The sequence below is a fragment of the Acomys russatus genome, chromosome 4 (assembly GCF_903995435.1).
Source record: "Acomys russatus chromosome 4, mAcoRus1.1, whole genome shotgun sequence".
NCBI lineage: Eukaryota > Metazoa > Chordata > Mammalia > Rodentia > Muridae > Acomys > Acomys russatus.
Genome location: NC_067140.1, coordinates 75,511,325 through 75,537,398, shown reverse-complemented (window position 1 = coordinate 75,537,398; position 26,074 = coordinate 75,511,325). Strand labels below are relative to the sequence as shown.

General features: G+C 42.0%; 1 protein-coding gene across 12 annotated transcripts in view; it reads left to right on the top strand.

Annotated features, from left to right (window-relative positions):
* Tasp1 (taspase 1) overlaps window positions 1-26,074 on the top strand; it is a 234,226-nt gene that overhangs the window by 14,185 nt on the left and 193,967 nt on the right. For 8 of the 12 annotated variants that reach the window (XR_007830524.1, XM_051144734.1, XM_051144736.1 and 5 more), the window contains exons 2-4: window positions 324-523; window positions 9,704-9,771; window positions 11,564-11,632. Coding sequence is in view for 8 of the 12 variants with exons in the window: in XM_051144734.1 (XP_051000691.1) it covers window positions 379-523; window positions 9,704-9,771; window positions 11,564-11,632 (282 nt within the window). In the remaining 4 variants the exon portion in view is untranslated. Of the gene's footprint in view, window positions 1-323; window positions 524-1,928; window positions 2,125-9,703; window positions 9,772-11,563; window positions 11,633-20,231; window positions 20,497-26,074 lie in introns of those variants that run through there. The other 4 variants (XM_051144738.1, XM_051144737.1, XM_051144735.1 and 1 more) reach the window with 4 other exon arrangements.

Sequence of the window (26,074 nt, the reverse complement as noted above, 5' to 3'; positions counted from 1 at the left end):
CTTGGCTGTCCTGAACTCACTTTGTAGACCAGGCTGGCCTCGAGCTCACAGCCATCTGCCTGCCTCTGCCTCCCAAGTGCTGGGATTAAAGGCGTGTGCCACCACGCCCCGCTGTAAATTCTTTTGTTTATGTGTTTTTCAGACAAGTGCTGTTGCTGGACAGAGATTTAAATTGTAAACTTTTCCTGTTCTGTTATATTATCCAGTTCAATCACTTAAAAAATACCTATTTTGAAAAATATATGTGTATGGCTTTTTGTGAGTTTCATGCCCGCGGGTAGGAAGAAGTAGAGGTAATCTCTTCATGTTTCCCTCTCGTGCAGCTTCTTTTGCATGGAAGGATGCGCTTCTCCTGATAGAAGATGAGAGTCCTGGAGAATGACCATGGAGAAGGGGATGAGTTCTGGGGAAGGGCTCCCTTCCAGAGCATCTCAGGCATCTGCTGCTAAAGTCACAGCCAAGGAATTAGAAGCCAAGCAGCCCTGTAAGGAGAAACGAGGGGGCTTCGTGCTGGTGCATGCAGGTAAGATCTTGTGGGCAAGTTGCATTGGAAGCTGAAAATAAGGTGGTACCAAAGAGCCTGCTAGGTGTTAACAGAGTGAGGGTCTGTTTTATACCCTGGGCTGCAAAGTCTTAGAGTGATGCTTCTTCCTATGGCTTACTTATTTCCCTTTGCCTTACATAATACATAATATATATGTTCATGTCAGTAGTGTCAAAACTCAAGTAATCTTTAAAACTATTTATTTATTTGCTTTTGTTGTTTTCCGAGATAGGGTCTCACTCTGTAGACCAGGCTAGCCTCGCGTTCACAGAGATCTGCCTGCCTCTGCCTCTGCCTCCCAAGCGCTGGGATTAAAGATGTGTGCCCCTATGCCTAGCTTGAAACCAAAGTAACTTTTAAATTTTGATTTATGTTTTATAGAATAATGTTACTGAAAAATCTGTTTATGTCTGTGTCGGTGTGTCTGGGCATGAGCATCATAGCACATTCATTGAGACTGTTTTAGTTTCTCTTTGTTCCCTGCAGAGTCAGTTGTTCTTTATGAAATAAACTGACAATTTAAAGAAAAATGGGAGAAAAACTAGCAAACTTACTAACATGTATATGTATACTAGCTTTTGAGACTCGAAGAAAAGGCCAGATGGTTGAAGCCATACCACAGTAGTTTCAAGCCACAGAAAGAGCAGCTTGAGGTATGTGTTGGGGAGGTGGTGACATGTTATGAGAGGACAAAGAGAAGAAAGAAATTGTGAACAGATGTTTTATTGTGGAGAGGTGGTTTCCCAGGTTATAGTCATTAGAAGCCTGTGTCATCATGTAGAAGTCTTTTGGCAGGGTAGGATAATTTGGTAGGATCTTTGCTAGATGTAAGGAAGCCGGATAAGGGGCTCCAGAGGAACCCTGCTTACGTAGTGATTAGGTGTCTTATATAGTACAGATCTCCTTCCCTCTAGTCCTCTGTTTGCAGTCCTCCTGAGTGACTATCTTTTTGTTTTGTTTTGTTTTGGTTTTTTTTGAGACAGGGTCTCTCTGTGTAGCTTTGGCTGTCCTAGACTCACTTTGTAGACCAGGCTGGTCTTGAACTCACAGTGATCCATCCGCCTGTCTCTGCCTCCAGAGTGCTGGGATTAAATGTGTGCGCCACCATCACCCGGCCTGAATGACTATCTTATATTATTCCAGAGAATAATATATTTTGGCAATTGTGAGATGGCTTAGTGGGTAAAGGCACTTGCCACCAAGTCTGAAACCTGAGGTTGATCCTTGGAGTCCACTTGGTGGAAGAAGAGAGCCAATTCCCTCAAGTTGTCTTCCAACCGCCACATGTGTGTTTGCATGTACACAACCGTACATATACAAAATAAATAATGGATGTAAAGATAATTAAAAGAATTATATTTTGAGGTAGATCATTTTCCTGGCTTGTATTTTCCTAGTATTATAAGTGAAGAACCTTAGGACTGGAGACTGAGTGGCTTAAATGACTCCAGTTGCACTTCTGACCCTAAGTTTTTGGCATTGTCTCATCCTATGACCTGTCTACTTAAGAGGACCATGAGGACAGATATCCTAAAGCTTTGTACCTGGATACCCCTTTTTGAAGAGGCATGTCTTTGAGGGTAGGTCGTTATTTTGCGGAAAGTTTTATTTTCTTTCATTGTCAACTCCATGACATCTCCAGAGAAAGAATGACAAGTCTCCTTTTAGCTTTGCCCAGAGTAGAGCTATTTCTCATGAAACTACTGTCTGGGTATTAACCTTTGGCTATTTTAAGACTGGACAACTTGGAAGTCCCATGGAACCTAGTCCAGAGGGATTAGCAAACACAAAATACAGGAAATTTAATTTTTCTAACTGGGTGTCAATCCCATCCCCCGGTGTCGCCCCTCTCCCATGCCCCCCCACAAATAAAATCTTCTGGGATTTTCTACAGGGTCTTATGTGCGCCTGGACACAGAGGTACATTATCAGTCTTTGCCTTTGTATTCTTTAAACACTATTTATTATTGTTGTGTGTGCATATGTGTGGGAGTGTTTCTGCTGTGGTGTGTGTAGAGAGCAAAGGACAACTTGGTGGAGATGGTTCTCTTCTGTCTTTACATGGTTTCTAGGGATCAAACTCAAGATTGCCAGACTCTTCATCTGCTGAACCATCAGGTTGCATTCCTCTCCCCTCATTTTCTTTTTTCCCCTTCGAGACAGGGTTTCTCTGTGTAGCCTTGGCTGTCCTAGACTCACTTTGTAGACCAGGCTGGCCTTGAACTCACAGCGACCTGCCTGTCTCTGCCTCCCAAGTGCTGGGATTAAAGACGTGTGCCACCACGCCCGCTTCTTCTTCTTTTTTTTTTAAAGACACTTTCTGAGTTTAGCCTAAGGTGGCTCAGAACCCAGTTTGTAGCCTAAGCTGGCCTGGGACTCAGGGCAGGTCTCCAGCTTAGCTTTTTAGTGCTGATACTGAAGACATGGGCCACCATACATAGATTTGTAGCTTACCTTCAAGATAGTGTCACCTTATTCAGCACAGGTTTGCCTCAGAGTTGTGAGTCTTCTGCCTTGGCATAGACCACTAAACTGGCTAATTCTCTTTTCTTTTGTCTGTCCTGTTTCCCACTCCATCCCCCTCCTGATTCTCTTCAAGTAGCTACTTCTACAAAGAGAGCTGGTGGGCTGGAGAGCTGGCTCAGTGGGTATGAGGTCTTGCTGCTCTCAGAGGACTGGATGGAGTTAATTTCCTAGCAATCACATAAGGCAGCCCAGAACCTTCTGTAACTGCAGCTCCAGGGATCTGATACCTTTGACACTCATAGGCACCTCCACACAGATGGCATGTACACACACACACACACACACACACACACACACACAGAGAGAGAGAGAAAGAGAGAGAGAGAGAGAGAGAGAGAGAGAGAGAGAGAGAGAGAGAGAGAGAGAGAGAGAGAGAGAGAGAGAGAGAGAGAGAGAGAGAGAGAGAGAGAAGGGTCTCTAACAAAAGAAAAGAAGCCAGGCGTGGTGGTGCATGCCTCTGATCCCAGGCAGAGGTGGATGGATCTCTGTGAGTTTGAGGCCAGCCTGGACTACAGAGCGAGTTCTAGGACAGCCAAGGCTGTTATTCAGCGAAATCTTGTCTCAAAAAAAACCTAAAACAAACAAACAAACAAAAAACAAAAGAAGGGATGAGGCAATTTATTCAGTTAAAAGTAGACCCAGGACTAACTTTTGCTTCTGGATCTCTGGCTGAGGATCTTTTCTCCTACTCTGTGTCAGTAAGGCATCCATTGTGCCATGAATAACTGCCTTTAAAGTTACTTGGAAAAAGTACAAGAAGCTTCTGAAACTTGGACAAGTATTAACAGCTTTCTATTGTCTGACTGTCATGATTCTGTTCTTCCTCTTTCAGACACACACACTTGATGGTAATGGCCCCAGCTAAAGACTGTGCTCGAGGCCAGAGAGAATAGGACTCAGTCTGGGCTATAATCAGAAATGGTGTGATCAAGGACATCCTCAGCTTCTACCTTCCAAGTCCTGGCCAGGCCTGCCCTGCTTAGTGTCTGAGACCAGATGGATTGGACCAGTTAAGGGTGGCAGGGCCACAGACACATCTTCTATTTCTTGACTGTCAGAATTGCAGATAGCATGTTGATTACAAAGAAGTCTCTATTTTACATATTTAAAGGGGCAAAGATTACACCCATCACATGGTGTACAACTGTTTTGTTCAGCATTAGACTTATCCAACATTTAGTCATTTGATTAGTAGAGTTTTGCTTTTTACCTGGCTATTCTTATCATTGGCTAACTTGTTTTTGTTTTTATTTTGTTTTTTGAGACAGGGTTTCTCTATGGAGACCAGGCTGGCCTTGAACTCACAGCTCTCTACCTGCCTCTGCCTCCCGAGTGCTGGGATTAAAGGCATGGGCCACCACGCCCGGCTCATTGGCTAACTTGATAGTGGTAATAATCAAAGAGTCAACTGTGCATGAGGCACACATCGATCTCAGCATTGGAGCAGGAGTTATAGGTGATGTAATCCACCTAAGTGTTGGAGCTGGGAACTGAGATGGGGTCTTCCACAAGGCTAGTACATGCTCTTAATCACTGGGCCCCAAGCTTCAGTCTTAGAATTGAAAGTCAGAGACGTGCATCTACATAGTGAACGTCAGTGTCACTTGCCGCTGAGACACCATAACTTACACAGTGCAGTCATGATAATACAATTAAGTTTTTGCTGTGTACTTGTAATAGTCACAAGCCTGAAGTAAATGTCTATGAGGCTTACTGCCTCTGTCTGCTAACCCAGGCCTAGTCCTGGAAGCTTCCAGCCTCCATACAATCTAATCTAGAGCTAGAATGTTTTCAGCCTCTGAGATTTACTGCTGAATAAACTCACTTTTCTACTTCTTTATGAGCTCTGCTGGTTTGTTCGACTCAGCTGTTCTGGCTTATTCAATTTGACTTTTCTCTCAGCCTTTGAATTTCTCTGTTTTGCCTCAAACTAACTCCAGCAATCTGTTCTAATTTTCTGTCTCCTTCTATTTCTCTGGTTTGTTCTGTTTTCACCTGTGTCTAGCTTGTTTTCTGTTCAACCTCTCTCTGTAAAACTACCTTCTCTCCGTTCTGTGTGGCTCCTTTGTGCGGCTCCCTTTAGTAGCTTCCCTTTCCTCTCCTTGTGAGAGTTGGGTGTATCCTGTTCTGTCAAATCTTTCTCTGATTTGTCACTTTGTCTGCTACTCTAGGCATCACTTTCTTTTTCTTACTCGTTCTTTCTTTCTTTCTTTCTTTTTTTTTTTTTTGTGGGGTGCGGGTGGTTGAGACAGGGTCTCTCTGTGTTAGCCTTGGTTGTCCTTGACTCGCTTTGTAGACCAGGCTGGCCTCAAACTCACAGCGATCTACCTGCCTCTGCCTCCTGTGTGTGCCACTTTCACACATGGGTGCTTCCTTCCACAAACTAATTTTACTTTTATAGTTTGTAATTAAAGGATATTGGTTTAAGTCCCCTTTGTAGTGTTTTCTCTCAGCCTCTGCTCTTCCGAGCTCAGGGAGATCTGGCTGGGGAAGGCTTGTCCCACAGATGGCTGAGAATCAAACGGTGTGTGTGTGTATGTGGGGTGTCGGGGTGGGTGAGTGGAATGGTAAATGGGGGCATGCATTCTCAGGCGAAGGGGGGCCAGTTTCTTATGCTCTCCTCTGTAGGAGTGAGCTCTTCGCTTCTGCATCCTGTGCAGGGTCTGCTCAGAGAGGATAGCCCAGGCTTGAGGAAGTCCAGGGTAGCTGAGTGAGTTTAGCTGAAGTAAGGCAGCCAGGAGACAAAGAACTAGGTTTTAATTCATGTACTAAGTTTCACACATTTAGTCTTGTGCTAAGCTGACAAAAGGAGAAAAAAGAAAAAGTCATGGAGATGAAAAAAAAAAGGGACTAAAGGCTTGGGGTTGGGAGTATAGAAAAAAGGGACAAAAAGCTCGTCTCACTTGGGGACCCTGTTTTTGTTGTTGTTGTTGTTTTTGTTTTTTGAGACCGATAGGGTTTCTCTGTGTATCCCTGGCTGTCCTAGACTTGCTTTGTAGACAAAGTGCTAGATCTACTTGTCTATGCCTCCCCAGTGCTGAGATTACAGGTATGAGTCACCATGCCCTGTGGGACACTAGGTTTTTAAAGCCCTCAGATATTTAAATTTTATTCCTTTTCAAATCTCTGATGGGGTTGGAGACCAGACAGTTTAGTCTTACTATTAAGATTAGTATATTAGGGGTTAAGATGTTTTTAGATCAAGACAGATGTTTTAAGTTCATAGAGATGAGATATGATAGATACTGATTTTCATTCAGAAATTTAAACTCAACAAGATAGGAAAGATGTTTACTTCAAGTTTGACAAATACAAATAGCCAAATCACTATGAATGTAAATTTTATGTAATTCCTGATTGTCTTGTGGTTCTTCCTGATGTATGTAGTTTATTTTATTCATGTGTAATAATATAAAATTAAAAGTTAAAAAGGAAACATAAGATGATGATGATGATAATAATATGCCACCACTGCCCAGCATGTCTGCATTCCAGCCAGATCACATAGACCTAGAATGTTTTGGGATGTAATCTCTTGCCAGAGCAGTCATGTTCTGAATTAAAATACCTCTAATGTACCATTGAATGGGAGTGCCCTGCATGCTGAGCCTTTCTTTCCCTTGTCAAACAGAAATGAACAAGTATTAACCAGACTCTAAAGATCAGTTGGGGTCATGCTGGGCCCTTTTCTTTATTCTGCTCAGTAGAATTTATATGTTTAGCTTATTCAGCAGTAATATCTCATGCCTTAGAAAATACTGCTGAAAGATTGGGGCTCCTGGGATGGACCCAGAAGACATAGGATCACATGCATCACCCGATAGGACTGCATTTGTTAGTGTAGACTACAGCGTCTCTGATAGTCTGTTAACTGCTGCTTGATTTTCTTAAGTTAACTTTTAAACAGTTATTCTCTGACAAGTTTATATGTGTATATGATGTGTTTTGAGCATATTCCTGCAATTCTTCCCTCCAACTCAACCCTCCCAATACATCTCCCTTCCAACTTTCTTCTTTTTAAATAACTGAGTCCATTCAATGTTACTCACATATGCAGGGGTGTAGGGTCATCTACTGGGGCTTGAACAACCTTCTAGTGACCATTGCCTTAAATAAAAATGACTCAATTTTTCAGCAGCCATCAGGAGACTGTAGGCTTCACCTACTTTATTTGGGGTTCTTTAAATGTTTAATACCTCCCTTCCAACCCACCTGCCCTAGATAGGAGAGAAAGGAGAATGGTTGTTTATAACCATGAGCAGCCTTATGACTGTTGCACCTGTGGGTATGTCGTACCCAGCAGGTTTGTATTGTAGCATTCAGAGTCCAGAGCACCACTGATGTCTCGTGTCCTCCACCACTTCGTAGCATTACAAAAGCTGGCTTCAGTTGCAGGATCATACGTTCCAGGGCAGCTTCTTTATGCACACGCTTCATGTTGTTAGCCTTCTCCATGCCTCCTCGTTTTCCCATCCTCTTTACCCCACCATCTGCTCGAAACCTGTCTGTACTCAGTATTTCACCTGTATTTTGATATCCCATCTCCTTGAATGAGTTCTCCAGGTTAAACCCACGAAATAGATTTGAAGCAAGGGTCTGTTTATCAGAGAGAACATGCAGCATTTCCCTTTGTGCCTGGTGACCTCACTCAGTTTAAATTTTCCAGTTCCATCCATTTGCCTGCAAATTTCATGATTTCATTTTTCTTTACAGCAGGGTAATAAATATCCCATTATATATATGCACCACATTTTTATTATCCATTTTCTGGTTGTTGGATATCTAGGTTGATTCTGTTTCCTAGCTAGTGTCAGTGACTATGGATGTGAGTGTTTCTGTGATAAGATAAAAGTCCTTCGAGTTTGTTTATCCAGGCGTGCTGTATCTGGGTTACATGGTTCTGTTTTCTAACACTTGCTTTTTATTCTTCCTCTGTAGATGATGGTTTTAGAGCACTATGAAGACAGGCTTGACAAAGACTGATAGACGCTGTATGAACGTGCAGCCTTCTCATAACACTGCATTACTTTTTGGGCCTTATGGGCTCCAGTTGCTTCTCATTGTTTCTCTTGTTCCAGCTCCCTGTACTCCTGTTCGTGGCCATTTGTTTTCTCAGCCTTGAGGAAAGTTGTGTTATGTTTCCGCTAAACCCACAGGAAAGCTGTGCGGCCTAGACGTGTAACTTAGTCTTCCTTGGCTTGACCTCTGTGGAGTCTCATGGAGGAGGAGGGTCTTAGCATAGAACTTTAATTCGAATCCTAGTCTTCGAGAGTTTAGCCTTCTTGCTTGCCCTGTCCTCCTTTTGCACCCCTCCCCTCCCCGCCCCTCCTCTCCCCTGCCCTTGGTGTGGCCATGTTAGGTAGAAATATGGGGTTTGAGAGGTCCTTATTAAGAGTGCTAGCTGCTCTTTCAGAGGTTCAGGGTTCTAGTCCCAGCACCTACATAGTGGCTAACAACTGCCTGAACTCCAATTTGAATGGTTAAAGCTTATTTATTAACCAACCTGATGTGAGTCCTGGGAACTGAACTGGGTTTCCTTGGAAGAGCAGCAAGTTCTCTTAACCACCGAACAGCAAGGACTAAATCACTGAGCCATCTCTTTAGTTCTTAGAATAAAATTTCCTAAGGAAACTAGTTTATTTGGAGCCAAACTATTAAATAACTTTCTGGGTATTTGTTTAAAAGATAGATCATTGGGAATTTTGGAGTCATGAATTCTTGAGAATTTTAAATTTTAAATAGTAATTTCCTGAATGGTGGGGCTTTTAAAAGGTCACCAGGGAGGGACTTCAAGGTTCTTTGTTCCTGGCACCACCTTTAGTATCAACCTCTTACTAAAGGAACTCCTCAGTTTAGTAGTTGTATGTGTGTATGTATTTGTTACATTTATACACGGGTGTGGTGGCACACGCCTTAGGCAGAGTTAGATAGCTCTGTGATTTTGATGCCAGCTTGGTCTACAAAGTGAGTTCCATGACAGCCAGTGCTATTACACAAACCCTGTCTTGTTGAAAAACAAAACAACAATTAAAAAGTTATATTTATTTATTTATTTACTTAATTTGTATGGTGGTGATGGTGGGGAGGCCGTGCCACAGGACATTTTTTATGGAGATCAGTACACATTAAAAGATCAGAGGACAACTTGAGGGAGGCGGCTCTCTTTTTACCACGTAGGTCTCTGGAATAAAATAGGTTGTCTTAGACGGTCGTGGATGGCACACTCCTTTAGTCCCAGCACTCGGGAGGCAGAGGCAGGCAGATTGCTGTGAGTTTGAGGCCAGCCTGGTCTACAAAGCAAGTCTAGGACAGCCAAGGCTACACAGAGAAACTTTGTCTGGGAAAACCAACAACAACAGAAAAGAAATTAGGTTGCCTGGCTTCCTGCAGACCTCTCTTGATAGGGTGTGGGGAGTGACCCTGGAGGCTGTTTGGGGGCAGGATCTCTTTTAGGTGCTCTGATAGCAAGCTTTTAATAAGGAGAAGGGCATGATATTAGCTGTTAGGTTTTAGGGTCCAACACAGCTAAGGCCCTGGGATCGTGTCTGTGGACTGTGTGGACTGTTTTCCTAGTTGGCGGCGCCCCTCTAGCTTAGCAGTAACTAACATTTGTTTTTTGTGTCTCTGCTGTAGGTGCAGGCTATCATTCTGAATCCAAAGCCAAGGAATATAAACATGTATGCAAACGAGCTTGTCAGAAGGTATGAGCAGAGTGTGATGCTTGTGACCTTGCTCAGGGAACTTTACCTTGAGATTCAGAGGTTTAGATTTTATTTCTAGTGAAGGCTGGCTGGGTCCCAAAGTTGTTATACTTGTATTTGCTGGGCCTTAGTCCTCACTTTTTACTATGCTTTGTGTTTTGTAATTATGGTCACATATAACCATATTATTTTAAACATTTCCACAACCATTTAACTCAATGGAAAGGTGGGAAACACTGTTGTTGTTAATGAGGTCAATGTCTTTTCTTTCTTCCTTTAAAAATAATTCACTTTTTAGAGCACACACACACACACACACACACACACACACACACACAGTTTTGTTTGTTTGTTGGTTGTGCTTTTCAGACAGGATCTCACTTTGAATCTCTCGCTGGCCTGGAACTCATCTGCCTTTGCCTCCTTGTAAATAAATGCTCAATGTTTTTTTCTGATGGGAAGTTATGTAGGAAAGAAGGAAGGAAGGAAGCAAACAACTGCTTTCCTTGATGTTCTTTTTTTTAAAGGTTTGTTTATTTATTGTTATGTATACAGTGCTCTATTTTCATGTACACCTGCACACCAGAAGAAGGCACCAGCTCTCATTACAGATGGCTGTGAGCCACCATGTGGTTTCTGGGAATTGAACTCAGGACCTTTGGAGGAACAGGCAGTGCTCTTAACCTCTGAGCCATTTCTCCAGCCCTTCCTTGATGTTCTTGAGCCCTATCTTGCTCTCCAAGAAGACTTTTATCAGGAATATTTTGAAATATACTATTTTAACCTGTAGCTTTTTTTCTTTTTAAATTAATATATATTCCCCACCCATCATTTTGATGCCCAGGCTTGACTTGAATTCCTGAACTCAGGTACTCTTCCGCCTTGGCCTTGTATCTGAGATTAAAGGTGTGAGCTGCATGGTTAGCTCTATCTGAAGACTATGTGACATAACCAGTTGTTTTTGATAGGCATGGATTGGGAGAAATAGTGGAAGAGAAGTAGCTAGGTCTGGGATGTACTTCTTTATATGAAATACGCATTATCAGGATATCTTTAAACATTTTTTTTTCGAGACAGGGTTTCTCTGCCTTGGCTGTCCTAGACTTACTTTGTAGACCAGGCTGGCCTCAAACTCACAGCAATCTGCCTATCTCCACCTCCCGAGTGCTGGGTTAAAGGTGTGCGCCATCACTCCCGGCCAGGATATCTTAACTGAACTACACTCATCATTTCTGTGGCTGTTTTGAATGCTCTATGACGAGTGAAGTCCTTTCACTGACTACACTCCTTGTACCTTGCATTTAATGCCTAACTTTTAGTTGTTTTAATTTGGGTAGTATTAAGAATGATAATTTGTTAGATAATTAGTTTGAGTAATAAACATTACTTTTGTTTTTTGTTTTGAGACGAGGTTTCCATGTGTTGCCCTGACTGTCTTGGAGCTCATTATGTAGACCAGGCTGGCCTCGAACTCAGAGATCCACCTGTCTCTGCTTGCACCATCACCGCCCAGCAACACCACTTTTCTTAAATCTTAGAAATGTATACTGTACAGTGGCTGAGTCCAAAGTGCAGCCCTTAGGTCCAGTGTATCCAGGAATGAAGCCCAACATAAGCATAGTTTCATGCCACAGTGTCAGCAGGCCAGACACCCCTGCCTTCAGGTGTGGGGTGGAAATGCTGACCAATTCTTATTAACTCCGAGCGTCCGTATATTTAAGCCTTTCCGAAGTTTATGGTATGTTTCAGAAGCTGGTTTTACAATGAATAATTTTTCCTCTTGCTTTGACAGGCAATTGAGAAGCTACAGGCTGGTGCTCCTGCGACAGATGCTGTCACTGCTGCTCTGGTGGAACTTGAGGTATTTCTTTTCTTTTTATGTTTTATTTAAAATATTTGAATTTACGTTCTTTATTTTTTAAATGGCATGAATAAGCTGAGTTAGTCAGCTATAAGTCATGTAACCAATGTTTCCCACCAATATTAGCAAAGTTATGTAAAAGATCTTGATGCTAAGAGTTTCACTGGAGGCTTAACTGAGTAATCAAAGTTAGTTAATTCTTTCTTCCTCTTGTAGGAGTCATGGTTGTACATTCACTGGTGATGGGTGTTTTCAGTGGGACAGTTCCAGGCTTACAGTGAGCACCGAGGAGGCTCTAGTTGTTCCATAGTGAGGGACTCTCAGTTCACTGACTCTGTAGTAGTGAGAGGTTGAGACTTTTGAGGAGACTGAAATGTGGAGAGGATGGATTTGTGAGTTGAGAAGATTATTAGAGACAGCTGTTTTACTGGCTATGAAGAGTTCTTGAGGAGGATAGTTAAGGCAGATAAGTAATGGTGAATGTGAAGGAGAAGGTGAGAGGTAAAGGAAGTAAAGGCCCAAGCTGACAGCTGTGGGCCTGTGGTTAGCCTTTTCTGTTAGGTCATCGTCAAATGCCTTTCCTGGTAGCTCAGGAGTTGACTGAAAGTCCTAGCCATGTTTCCTCTGATTTAACTGTAGAGCTGCACTTTCCATTGTTGCTTTGTAGATTTTAACCAATATTTGTAACATATCTAAGTTCATGCTAATAAAGTCAAGGTAGGTGGCAAGTGTGTGTGTGTGTGTGTGTGTGTGTGTGTGTGTGTGTGTGTGTGTGTGTGTGTGTTGGGGAGGGAGGGTTGGGGGGAGAGGGAGAGAGGTGTTCTGTTGAAGTTTGGCCCCTGAAGCATCTGTGTTGGTACTTGTTTGTGCTTGCTTATAGTGACCTATGGTATCAGTAATGGTTGCATGCCACTGGGTGTGTCAGAGCCTGCCTGCTGCTCTAATATTGCCTGTTGACTCAGTTCTATCTGTAATCAGATAAACATAATTCCTGCTTCCATAGTCATGAAGATAATTATTACCGACCACCTAGAGTACTGTATAGATCATAGTAAAATCACTTCATAACTCTAATAACTTTTTATGATGTGCTCTGCAACTATTAATGACTAGTTTACAATGTCAACGTTTTTAGATGTGGATAAAAGAACATAAGTGACACGAGAAGGAAGGTTAATGTACTTACTGTCAAATCTTCCTTTATTCAAATACATAGTACTGTCCCTTTTAGTATAGGTTTGGGGAAAAAGCTTAATGAGTAATTAGACATATACTATTACGGCAATCATAAACACAAAATTATATAAAATAAACTTAAAAATTTTTAGAGTAACTTCAATTTTTGTGAGTTAAAGCTGTATCATGTTGAATAGTTGATTCTGTTTTCCCCTTGCTTTCATACGTGATTACTTATTTATACTTAAATTAAAAAATACGTTTTGGTTGTGTGCAGTGGTGCATGCCGGTAATCCCAGCACTCAGGGATGTAGAGGCAGGTGGATGGATCTCTGTGAGTTCAGGACCAGCCTGGTCTACAAAGTGAGCCCAGTACAGCCATGGCTATACAGAGAAACCCTGTCTTGAAAAACCAAAAAAAAAAAAAAAAAAAAAAAAAAAAAAAAAGGAATGCTCCCTACCTTGATTAAAAAGGCAAGATTTGTTGGGCAGCTCAGGGAAGACATTAAGGGAAAAGATGGTATGCATTGCGATTTCAGTAGTAGATGGAAGTAAGATAAGCAAAGAGGAAATTCCAAGCCAAGGAAATAACTTTGGTCTGAGCTATAGAAATTAAAAAAAAAAAAAAAAAAAAAGGTAATCACTAGGCCTATCTGCTAATAGATGGGGATGCAGTGTGAACTTCTGAGAGAACTGATCTGCCCTACCCAGACACTGAAAGATATTTTTCCTTCAGGTTCCTTTTAAGATTTATTTTATTTTATGTGTATGAGTGTTTTTGCCTGCTTGTAGTCTTCCTTTCTCAGATTCTTGAGTACTGGGATTATAGATATGTGATGGCTAATCCTGGTTGTCATGACACACTTGATAAGAGGGAACAGTCAGTTGGGGAATATCTTCTATCAGATAGGCCTGTGAGCATGCCTTTGAGGCATTTTAATTGTTAATTGATGTGGGAGCCCAGTCCATTCTGTGTGATGCCAACTGTGAGCAGGTGAGCCTGGGCTGTAGGAGAAAGCAGGATGAGGCAGCCAGAGAGAGCAAGCCAGTGTCCTCTATGGCCCCTGCTTCAGTTCCTGCCTCAGTTTCCTGTCCTTACTTCCCCTAGTGATGGACTGTGACCTAGAGGTTGTAAGGCAGAGTAAGCCCTTTCCTTTCTAAGTTTCTTTTTGCCATGGTGTTTATCACAGCAATAGGGAGACAAACTAGGGCTTGGTGTCTTATATCTTTTATGGAAATTCATGTTCATGGTTTAAATGCTAAGGCTACACTAACTGGAAGGGGTTTCCTGTATGTTAAGAATTATATGATCATTACCTTCACTGTTCTCTGCAGTTTCTGTCACCTTAAGTGTTTGAAATATATTACATTAGACCCAGGATAGATTTTCTTTCTTTCTTTCTTTTAGACATGGTTTCTCTCTCTCTCTTTTTTTTTTTTTTTTTTGTTTTTTCGAGACAGGGTCTCTCTGTGTTAGCCTTGGCTGTCCTGGACTCACTTTGTAGACAGGCTGGCCTCGAACTCACAGTGATCCACCTGCCTCTGCCTCCCGAGTGCTGGGATTAAAGGTGTGCACCACCATGCCCGGCTCAGGATAGATTTTCATATGAAGAGTTCAAGTTAAGAACTATTGTAATAGCTTGGATCAATGAGAAGATATAATTGGATTCTGAAGTCTTCTCTGCTTAGATGAATAAAAGTAATTCTGAGTTCCTTGAGCATTTTGAAATGAGAAAAATCACAGAAAATCTGATTTATATTGTTTTACATTGGAGAGTAACATTCATGTTGAAGGTTAATATTTAATATTGATTTCTAATTTTAGTATAATCATTGGTTACTCCATATCCAAACAACCACACAGAGAGACTAGGATATGTTTAATTAGCCTAGAGCACTATGCAGCTCAATAACTACTCTGTCCTACACCTTGAAGCTAGTATAGTTTCCTCCCATTCAGATTCCCCACACTACATTTGCATTTAACTCATATCCTAGATGTGGCTCATTCCTCCTGGTGCTTCCTAGTCCTTTCCATGTGCTTTTCTTCCTTTGCTTCCTGCTTTTTCTCCTCCCTTCACTGGACCAGGATGTTCTATCCTGCTCTGTTGTTGCTCAGCATTGGCTAGTTGGCTTTTATTGGCAATACAGAGAATAGATGGTGACATGTTTATATAAACTTGAGACAGGAGATACTTAGAATAAATGTCACAATGCAATGTCCTGTTGAAATCAGATAGTGGGGTAGAAAAATCAGCATTTGATTGAACAAGGGGAGACTGTACACAGTCCACAAGAACATTATGCCACCATATTCATCTTTAGGTTTAGTCAGCCTCTTCAGTTAAATATTGTCCTAGATGTGTCTAATACTTTATAGACTTTGGGAGATGCTTTTGTTGGGGTGATGTGAGGAGATACGGTCCTTGAATTTTTGATACTCTTGATTCAGACACCCCAAAGCTGAAATTACAGATAGCATCAAATACTGATTCATTCAAGAGGGTGGGTGGGTTCACGCACCTGTGTGTATGTGTGTATTTATGTTTTTTAAAATTAATTTAAAAAAGATTTATTTATTATTATGTATACAGTGTTCTGCCTGCATGTATACCGGCAGGCCAGAATAAGGCACCAGGTGTCATTATAGATGGTTGTGAGCTACCATGTGGTTGCTGGAAATTGAACCTCTGGAAGAGCAGTCAGTGCTCTTAACCACTGAGCCATCTCTCCAGCCCCTAAAACTAATTTTTTGACACATAATCTCGCTGTGTAATCCTAGGTGTTACGTTGTTTTTGTTTTTTCCAGATGCTAGAATTGATGTGAATTCCTTGAACATGCTCCTAATTACAGGTTGGAGTAAATGATATGAAATGGTTTAATGGTTCTTATTTTCTGGCAAGGATATCTAGCCTTGAATTCAATAAAGTCTGCTCATTTGTGCTTTCCTAAACAGTGACTTTCTTTTTTTTTTTTCTCCCATCCGAGACAGGGTTTCTCTGTGTAGTCTTTCCTGTCCTGGACTCACTTGCTTTGTAGACCAGGCTGACTTTGAACTCACAGAAATCTGCCTGCCTCTGCCTCCCAGAGTGCTGGGATTAAAGGCGTATGCCACTGCTGCTGGCTGACTGTCCTTATACTAATCAACTTTATACAGTAGAAGAGGAAGAGACAAGGTGACACAAAAGGGACTTCTCACATTCACCTTCCCTACCTTGGCATATACTCTGTTGCTCCTTTTCTCCCCTTAATTTTCTTTTCTTTCTTTTGAGATAGGGTCTAATGTAACACACGCTTGTTTTGGACTTGCTAAGTATCCAGGGGTGGTTTTGAACTCTTGGTCCTCTCTTCTACTTCCCAAGTACTGGATTACAGGCATGTGCCATTGTGCCTGGGTCTCCTTTTAAGCCCCCTTCAATTGATTGTTTTGGTTAGCACACAAAAAAGTGGGTTTTATTTTGGCATTTCTGCAAGAATATATGCAGTGGTTGGGCCTGGACTCTGTTTTTAGGTTCTTGGGCTATTATACAAAGAATTGAAAATAAGGGCTGAAAAAGATTTGCAGAAGCAGCAAGATAATTTGATTTAGATTTAAGAGAGAGGTACACTATCAAGGCTGACAGGGGCCATGAGTAAATACACTCAAGGGCTTCAGGCTACAGCATTGGGCCTCTTTTTGTGGGGCCAAAGGGGGACAGCTGATCACTAAGGGCCATAGCTTGGGTGGTTCTCTATTTTGCTTGATAGCTTAGGCCATATATTAATTTTTCAACTGTGTATATTCCTCCCCATAATACATTTGATTCTATTCCAATGTTTATCTTACAGGCATAAGATGGTAAGAAAATGAGGACAGCTTTGTCTTGCTTCTCATGCACTCATGCACTGGCTCTTCGACTCTTCATACTTGGATATTTTGGGATTATTCTTTAAAGAAGTTGTCTAAATTTGATGGTTAGGGATAGGGAAACGTACACTATTGCTTAGAACTGTGAGTAGCCTATTCTGATGCAGGTGGAGGCAGTTAAGGGGTTCTGTGGTTGCTAGGTGTATTGTTTGGAGAGAGGGGCGTGTGTATAGTATTGGCAGGTCCACGAACTAGGCTGCCAAGTACATTATTACAAGACTGTGTGCATAACCCAAAAACAAATAAGGGACCCAGAGTACCAAACTGTTCCCTAGGCTTGCTTGCCTCCATTTACCCCTCCCACTTCTTTTTAGAAATCTATTGTGTGAGTGTTTCTTACATGTGTATACTGAAGTTTGCTTATTCCCCCCCTTCCCTTTTACTCTCTCACTCTTCCCCTAAAATCTTTCCCAGGAAGCCCTGCTCCTATTTTGGTGTGTGTGTGTGTGTGTGTGTGTGTGTGTGTGTGTGTGTGTGTGTGTGTGTGTGTGTGTATACACACACCACTGAGTTTAATTTTGGTTGTTTGCATGGTCATGAGTGAGTGAGGAGTTATACTGTACTTTGTTCTTTTTATTTTTTTTGTACTTTGTTCTTGTACAAAGGTTGCACAATCTACCTAGACTCATAATTTTCCAGATTTTCTTAGAAATGCATGATTTAGTCCATTATAAATACACATGTCATCGTCTTCATTTTTTAAATTTATTTTTATTTATTTTTGCTTTGTTTTGTTTTTTAGAGACAGAATCTCTCTGTGTAGCCTTGACTGTCCTGGACTTGCTTTGTAGACTAGGCTGTCCTCGAACTCATAGCAATCTGCCTGCCTCTGCCTCCCAAGTGCTGGGATTAAAGGCATGTGCCACCACCACTTGGTGTGTCATCATCTTCAAATGACCATTTTTTGACACAAGAGGTGGTATTTCTTTGTTTAAATAGTGTATGGGCATTGGCATGGCAGACCTCACCTAGGATTCTGACTTATTTCACTCTTTCAGGTTTTGGGAGGGAAGATGACCACTCCTGTGTGATAAGTGTTCTGTGCTGTGAAAATGCAGAGGAGCTTCCAAGTTCATTTTGTCTTCAAATCAGTTTAGACATTGTAGTTTGGAGATTGATGTTGAATTTATTTAGCCTTGTTCTTTTATAGATTTTACAGATTGTCCATAGAGCAAATGAGGAAGTGAATTCTGTTTATTGGGTATCACAGCAGAGAAGATAATATTGGGAACCAATTTGGTGTTTGGCCTTCCTAATCAGGTGTCAAGGTGGCCAGGAAACCCACAACTCCAAGGCCTGGCAAGGCATCCTAGCTCTGAGGGAAGGGTATCTGAATCATGGTACGAAATGCTTGGCTGGTTGGCTTTTCTGGTACTTGGTGGAAGGACATCCTGAAATATGGGAGCTCAGGGTCCACACAGCTCTGAGGAAAGGTATCCTAGGACATGGGAGCTCATGGACCACACAGCTCTGAGGAAAAGTGACCTGGGACATGGGAGCTCAGGGTCCACACAGCTCTGAGGAAAGGTGTCCTGGGACACGGGAGCTCAGGGTCCACACAGCTCTGAGGAAAGGTATCCTAGGACACGAGAGCTCACTGACCACACAGCTCTGAGGAAAGGTGTCCTGGGACACGGGGGCTCAGGGTCCACACAGCTCTGAGGAAAGGTGTCCTGGAACACGGGAGCTCAGGGGCCACAGCATTAGGAAGGTTGAACAGATTATGTTTGGCACCGTTTCTTGCCTTTGGACCTTTGTACAATCCAGTGGGTTGCTTGATTATAAACTTGAAGACTTTCATGACGTTATTTCTTACCAACATGGCTGGCATTTTGAAGAAAAGAAGAAAGTAGCTATTTATATCACTACATATTTGTGTTATTGTATTTGATACTGTGATGCATTCATGTGTGTCTCTGTACCCTTTTGTACATAGAACCACTGCATGCCTCTTTAGGAACTCCAGACTGCCGGTCACCCCCAGTAGTCTGTAGTCAGGAGGTCCCGCTCTAGTCCTCTGTTCACCTCTAGGAGTTGCCCACACTCCTTTCCTGGACATTGTACATTTCAGACTGAAATTGTCTGTGTGGCTGAGGCACTGGAGAAATAAAATACCCCAAGCCTACTGGTGTTTGAAATGTGTGGTGGTCATGAAGATGGTGTGGCTTGATGCTGTCATGTGGCATCTGTGGATGGAAGAGCACGTTAAGGAGGGCAGATATTTATGATAGCAAGTTTGCTTGAGGGGTCCTCTGGGATCACATGTTTACTGACACCTGTACATCACTTCAGATTTTTTTTTAATTTTTAAAAATATTTATTTTATTATGTGTATGTGTGTATCTGTGTGTGGGGTATATGCATGTGAGGGCAGGTGTCTGGGAGCCAGAAGCATCAGATCTCCCAGAGCTGGAGATGTCAGCAGTTAATATACCCAACATTTATGGTGAGAACCAAGTTATTCCTCTGGAAGAATAGCTAGCTTTCTTTTTCTATTTTTCCTCTGTGTAGCCCAGGCTGTTCTGGATTTCTTTTTTGTAGGCCAGGTTGGCCTTGATCTCAAAGATCCACCTGCCTCTTCCTCCTGAGTGCTAGGACTAATGGCGTGTGCCACGCTGCGTGCTGCTAGCTTTCTTAGCTGCTGAGCCACTTCTCCAGCCTCAGTGGTTGTTTGTTTTTTTTCAATATATAACACAACAAACTTAAGGTGTGTGATTTAAGGTCATTTCCACTTGTTTGAGAAGCTCAACACTGTCTAAATAAATTGGTACCTCAGTATTCCTGCACAGAAGTGTTTCCATAAGCAGAGGGGGCTGAGTATTCCTGTTGTCCTGTTCTCCAGGTCAAGCAGGTCCCTGTCCCCTTCCCTTGACTTCCCCACAGGGCTCTGGACACACCGCAGATTGGCGTGACGCAGCTAGATCATACACATGAGCAGCCATTGGCTACAATGTGGCTGATGATGTGTTTATACCCTTGGCCTTTGAGACAAATTTTTCTCTTTTGCTGCTTGATGTTTTTTATTCTGTGTGATGAGGGAGGAGAGGTGTCTTGATTTTTATTTATGTGGAATAAAAGATTTACCCTTAACAAAAGGTCGCTCTTTTCCCTTATAGTGCTTGCAATATAGTCATTGCATGGAATTTTAGTTTAAAGTTGAGATGTTCATTTCTTTTAAAATAGTTGCTATCAAGCTGGGTGTGGCGGCACACGCCTTTAATCCCAGCACTCAGGAGACAGAGGCAGGTGCATCTCTGTGAGTTCAAGGCCAGCCTGGTCTACAAAGAGAGTTCCAGGACAACCAGGGCTATTACACAGAGAAACCCTGTCTCGAAAAAAAGCAAAAAACAAAACAAAACAAAAAAATAAAATCATTGCTATCTTCGGTTATTTCAGAGCCCTGATTGTGCCTATCTACTGAGCAGTATTTCCAGTAGTACTTCATTATTTCTGCGTGTTCTAGCTGTTTATGGAGTCTTTATGTTTCTCTACATTTTTTTGTTTTATTTTTTGAGGTGTATACACACAGTTACACTTCATGGAGTTGCATCCAGCCAAGTCTCTATGTTCTTCTTGTGAAGAGGCAGAGAAAATCACCTCTCCCAAGAATTTCCATCTCCTGCCAAGGGGCCTGTGTCCTGAAGAACTGTACACAGACGAGAGGCGTCTTGTTTGCTCGCTCTGCTGCTAGAGCATTGATTTAATTAGAAGACAGGCTGTGGGTGGCCATGTGCAGACAGAGATGCACCAGACACAGCCCAGGTAGCCGGGACGGGAAAAGTAAGTTCCGTTCTTTTAAAACCCTTTTTGAGTACTAATGCTGATTCTTGCCTTTAGTACTGAGGACCAACTTGTAACTTATTGCATTTACACATTAGATAGGCACATCTATTCTGCTCCCAAGACCCTAGAAATCATGTCTGCTTTGTAGTGCAAAGTCCATGCTTAGTGGAAAAGCAATTTCTTTTTTAAAAGAATAAAAAGAAAACCAAGGCAGTTATTAGATTTTAGTTTTTGCTTGACTCTGTATCACAGTCCAAGTGAAAACACTTAACTATAGACCATGTCGTGTTTTTCTTTGTATTGATGGGAACAGGAAGGATTTAGGCCCTTTTCAGCCATTGCCACACAAGCTCCGTGGACCCCATCAGATGTTTCCTCTTGACTGAATCTGTCAGGGATATATTCTAAGCCTACACTTAATAGTTTTTGAGAAGCACGTAGCTTCATGTATGAGTTTTCATTTTTCTCTGGGTATTGTTACTCTTAAGAATATACTACATTTAGCGAGGCACGGTGGCAGAGGCATGTAATCCCAGCACTAGGGAGGCAGAAGCAGGTGGATCTCTGTGAGTTCGAGACCAGTCTGGTCTATAAAGGAAGTCCAGGACAACCAGGACTACATAGAGAAACCCTGTCTCGAGGGAAAAAAAGAACAAAGGAAAAAAATATATTACATTTGATACTCAGTTTTGAGCTTTTTAAACCAACCTATTTTTGTGTTTTGATTATGTGAAAATGATTTATTCAATCTTTGAATATAAATATGTTGTAGTTCTGTATTCATAGATATACTTAGATTTATGTGATCTAAGAATTGCAGTTTTGTCATTTTTGAATCATTGCATCTATATTTTCCGATACTCAATTTGTCAGGAAATTTTATAGTTTTACAACTTCCCCCCATTGTTAATGAAGGGTTTAAGCTAAAACGTTTCTGCATGCTTCATTTCTGTGTAACCATAGGTTATTTAATTTTCAGAGTTGTCTTTTTTTACTTTTCAGGGAGAGGCATGTGCTGAGTATTAAAACTAGGCCTAAGTTAGGGCTTCTTTTGCTGTAATAAAACACTGCTATCTAAAGCCGCTTTAGCAGGAAGGAGTTTGTTTTAGCCTACAGCTCTGTACCACAGCCTATCTGTGAGAGGACTCAGGGCAGGAGCTCATGCAGGGAAGGAACCTGGAGGCAGGAGATGACCCAGAAGCCACGGAGGGTGCTGCTTACTGGTTTGCTCCCCATGGCTTGCTTAGCTTGCTGTTCTAGATTATCCAGACCACCAGCCAGGGGTACTATTGCCCACAGTGAGCTGGGCCCTCCTACATCCACACCAACCAACCATCAGCCAAAGAAATGCCCCTGAGACTTGGCCGTAGATCAGTCTGTCTGGCTATTTTCTCAGTTGAGGTTATTTCTTCGCAAATGACTCTTGTGTCAAGTTGTTAAAACACTTAGGACAGTTATGTCTTTTGAATCTGACACACAAACCCATCACTTATCAAGCTATAACTTGATAAGTTAACATGTCATGTTAATATTAATATGACAATATACAACATTCCAACCTTTAGCCGGGCGTGGTGGTGCACGCCTTTAATCCCAGCACTTGGGAGGCTGAGGCAGGTAGATTGCTGTGAGTTCGAGGTCAGCCTGGTTTACAAATAAAGTCCAGGACAGCCAAGTCTAACACAGCGAGACACTGTCTCAAAAACCAAAAAAACCAAACCAAACCAAAACAACAACCAACCAACCAACCAACCACCCACCAAAATTGCAACCTTTAAAAGCCCCGCAGTCTTTAAAACTCACTTTAAAAAGTTTAGTCTCTTGAAAACATTCAATGTCTCTTTTAAAATTCAAAAATTTTCTAAAATAGCCAAAGTCTCTGTAAAATTCTCAAGTCTCTTAACTGTAAGCTACTGGGGGGGGGGGGGAGAAAACCAAGTTAAGTACTTTTCTTATTCCAAAAGGAGAAATCAGGGCACAACACAATCACATCAAAATAAAACAAAGTCCTACAGCAGCAATCTCACCACCAGACTTCCGCGACCCACTCAGGAGCCCCTGGGCTCCAAAGGGCCTTGCTTCTCCAGCTCTGCCATCTGCAGTACACACAGCTTGCCGCCCAGCGAAGGCCAGGTCCACTGCACAGCTCTTGTTGTCCTTGCTGATAGCCCTACAGTACTGGCATTTCCAAAATGCGGGGGTCTGCTCTCTCCTGGTCTCTCTTCAGGGACCCTCACCTTGCCACACAGTGTCAAGCCTCTCATGACTGCTTCAGTCCTGGGCCTTCTACTTAACCTGAGCCTGTGTCTTCACCAATGGCCACTCATCACACTCCAGCCCCGCTCTGCAGTGCCAAGCCTCAGCTGCTGTTTATGCCTTCAAGACCAGTACCACTTTGGGAATTCTTACATATTACCAGTTCAGCTGCCAGTACAAGCTACAGCCTTGGCCCCTGCTGCACCACAGCTTCTGTGTGCTGATCCTGTGGAAGTAGTTCCAAAGATTACACTCTTTAGTACAGCACCTCCAGTCCTAGATGACCAGTGTCAATTGCCCCAACAAAGCAAAGATTTTACTTTAGGCGCATAAAATATGTTCTCACACAGAGCTTTCAAAAGGAAATAATCTTACTGGAACTTTGACCTTAGATTTCAAGCTTCCATCACTGTGAACCAGCATATTTCTCTTATTTACACGGCCCAGTTAGTGACACTTTATAATGGCCCAGGGTTTATGATTCTTCCCTGAAGTGGAGAGGGGGAAGCCTTATGGCTATGTCTCAGTGAGATTTGCTTACAAAAACAGCATACTGAGTAGTGAGGAAGGGAAATGAATGAAAACAAAGAGGAATCACACATGTATATAAAAACATCATAATGAAACTTGTATGACAGCCTTAAAAGATTAATTTTAAATTATTACTATAGCTATTCTTAAAACAGTATATTTAGTTTATAAACTAATTTAGACAAAATAGTGTATGTTCTTTGTCATAAGTGACACTTAGAATAGCTTTTATTGCATTTAACATGAACACAAACACGAATTCAGAGCCGGAGCTCTTAACAGTTCTTACTGTTTCTGTTGCTTTTACTCTCTTTGCTCATTGGGTCTAAAACTAAATCCAGGTAGATGTTGTCATAATTGAGTTGAATTATAGGATGATTTTTCTATTGTGTTGCTTAAAAATAAAGTTGCCTTGTTAATTTTGTTTAGAGGTTCAAGTCTCTTCTTAATGACAGCTGATATTCAGCTCTAGCTGACCAGAACCACTGACTCTAAAGACTCAAAATATCAAACATCCCAATAGAGTCATTATGCAACTCTGAAAACATCTCTCTGAAACTTCATAAGCCAAGCTTCAATTGTCTGCGTTGCTCTCAGCATTCTTAACTTCCAAATTCTCACAGCAGTCCATTAAGCTCTGAAGCATTGAGCACTTAGTGATTTCCCAGTCCAAAATTCCAAAATCCTTTCACTACTCTCCTTTAAATATGTCAGATCTATTATAGCAATGCTCCATTTCTGGTACCAGTTCTTGTCTTAAGTATGGTTTCTATTGTTGCTGTGATAAAACACAGTGACCAAAACCCAAGTGGAGTAGAAAGGATTTATTTCAGCTTATAGTTCCACATTACAGTCTACCACTGAAAGGAAGTCAGAGAAGCAACTCAAACAGGGCAGGAACCTGGAGGCAAAGAGCATGGAGGAGTGTTATTTACTGGCTTGCTTTCTATGGTATGTTGCAGCCTGCTTTCTTTCTCTCTCTCTTTTTAAAAGAATATTTATTTATTTATTATCAGTACAGTATCCTACCTGTATGTATGCCTGTACACTCATTATAGATGATTATGAGCCCCCATGTGGTTGCTGGGAATTGAATTCAGGACCTCTGGAAGAGCAGACAGTGCTCTTATCTGCTGAGTCATCTCTCCTGCCCACTGTCTGCTTATAGCACCCAGGACTACCAGCCTAGGGGTGCATTGCCCACAGTGGTCTGGCTCTCTCACATCAATCACCAATCAAGAAAATTCACAAGGGCCTTATTTGTTTGTTTGCTTTTTTCAAGTATGGAAGTTAGAGGACAAATTTTGGGAATTGGTACTTTCTTTTTTTCTTCAAGACAGGGTTCCTTCATGTAGCCTTGGCTGTCCTGGACTCGCTCTGTAGAACAGGCTAGCATCAAACTCACAGAGATCTGCCTGCCTGTGCCTCCACCGCACCTGGTACTTTTCTTCTACCAAGTGGGGTTCTGGGATTAACCTCAGTTTATCAGGTGTGGGTAAGTGCTATTACCTACAGTGCTGTCTTACTACGCTAGACTCTTAATGCTCTCAATCCTAGGGAACTGGCTTTTTAATTAAAAAGTGTGTGCGCGCACATGCATGTGCTGAGTATATGCTTGTACATACTTACCAAGGCCAGAGTGTCCTCAGGTGTCCTCTAATGCTCTCCATTTTATTATGTGAGACAGACAGAGTCTGTTAGTCTGGCTCACTGAGGAGAGGATAGAGGATCTTAGCCTCTCAGTGCTATGACTACAGCCAAGTGTGGCAAGTTATGCCACATATGGCTTTGTTTGCTTCACAGAAGTACTTTTAATATGTGTATGTGTGTGCATATTCGTGTAAGTGTAGGTGCCCGTGGTTATGATCCACCTAATGTGATTTCTGGTAGGTGAACTCAGGTCCTCTGGAAAGTAGTGCCTGCCATCTCTCCAGCCTCCACAGCTGGTGTTTATGTGTGTGCTGAAGATCTGAACTGGCCTTAATGCTTGCACAGTATGCCCTTTACCCCTTGAGCCATCTCCTAAGTCCCAGAAGACTGCTCTTTGATTTTATGTTTTTGTGTCCAAAACAGACAAACAAACGAAGCAAAGCCTGTTGTAGTGGCACCTTTAATCCCCTCACTTGGGAAGCAGAGGCAGGCAGATCTCTGTGAGTTTGAGGACAGCCTAGTTTGCATAGTGAATTCTGGGACAGCCAGAATGACATAGTGAGACCCTGTCTCCAAAAAAGGAAAAAAAAAGTTTGTATGTGTCTCTTAAATTCAGTCCTAATTCTGAATCTGGAAAAGAATGAAGAAGAAATGTGGCACATAATCTTGCTTCAAAATTGTGCAAACACTATTAAGAAATTTCTCATTGTCTGTGGTCTAGTTTTTAATATGTTAACAACGAAGGATCACATGTCACTGTAGAAAACAACTTTAAATTGTGAACATCCTGTTGATAAAAGTACTTTGTTGGGCGTGGTGGCACACTCCTTTAATCTCCTCACTTGGGTGGCAGAGGCAGGCAGATCTCTGTGAGTTCAAGGCTAGCCTGGTCTACAAAATGAGTCCAGAACAGCCAGGGTTGTTACACAGAGAAACTCTGTCTCAAAAACCTAAACCAAAAAAGGAGTACCTTGTCATTTCTATTGCTCTGGGCAATAATTTCCACTTCATGTCTACTGGTCTCTTGCATGATCTACACATTTCTTGACAGTTTATAGCATCCGTATTTCCTGGCACAGGGCGTCAGCACTACACAGTGCACTAAGCTTACAAAATTCAAAGTAGGAAATTCATTTAT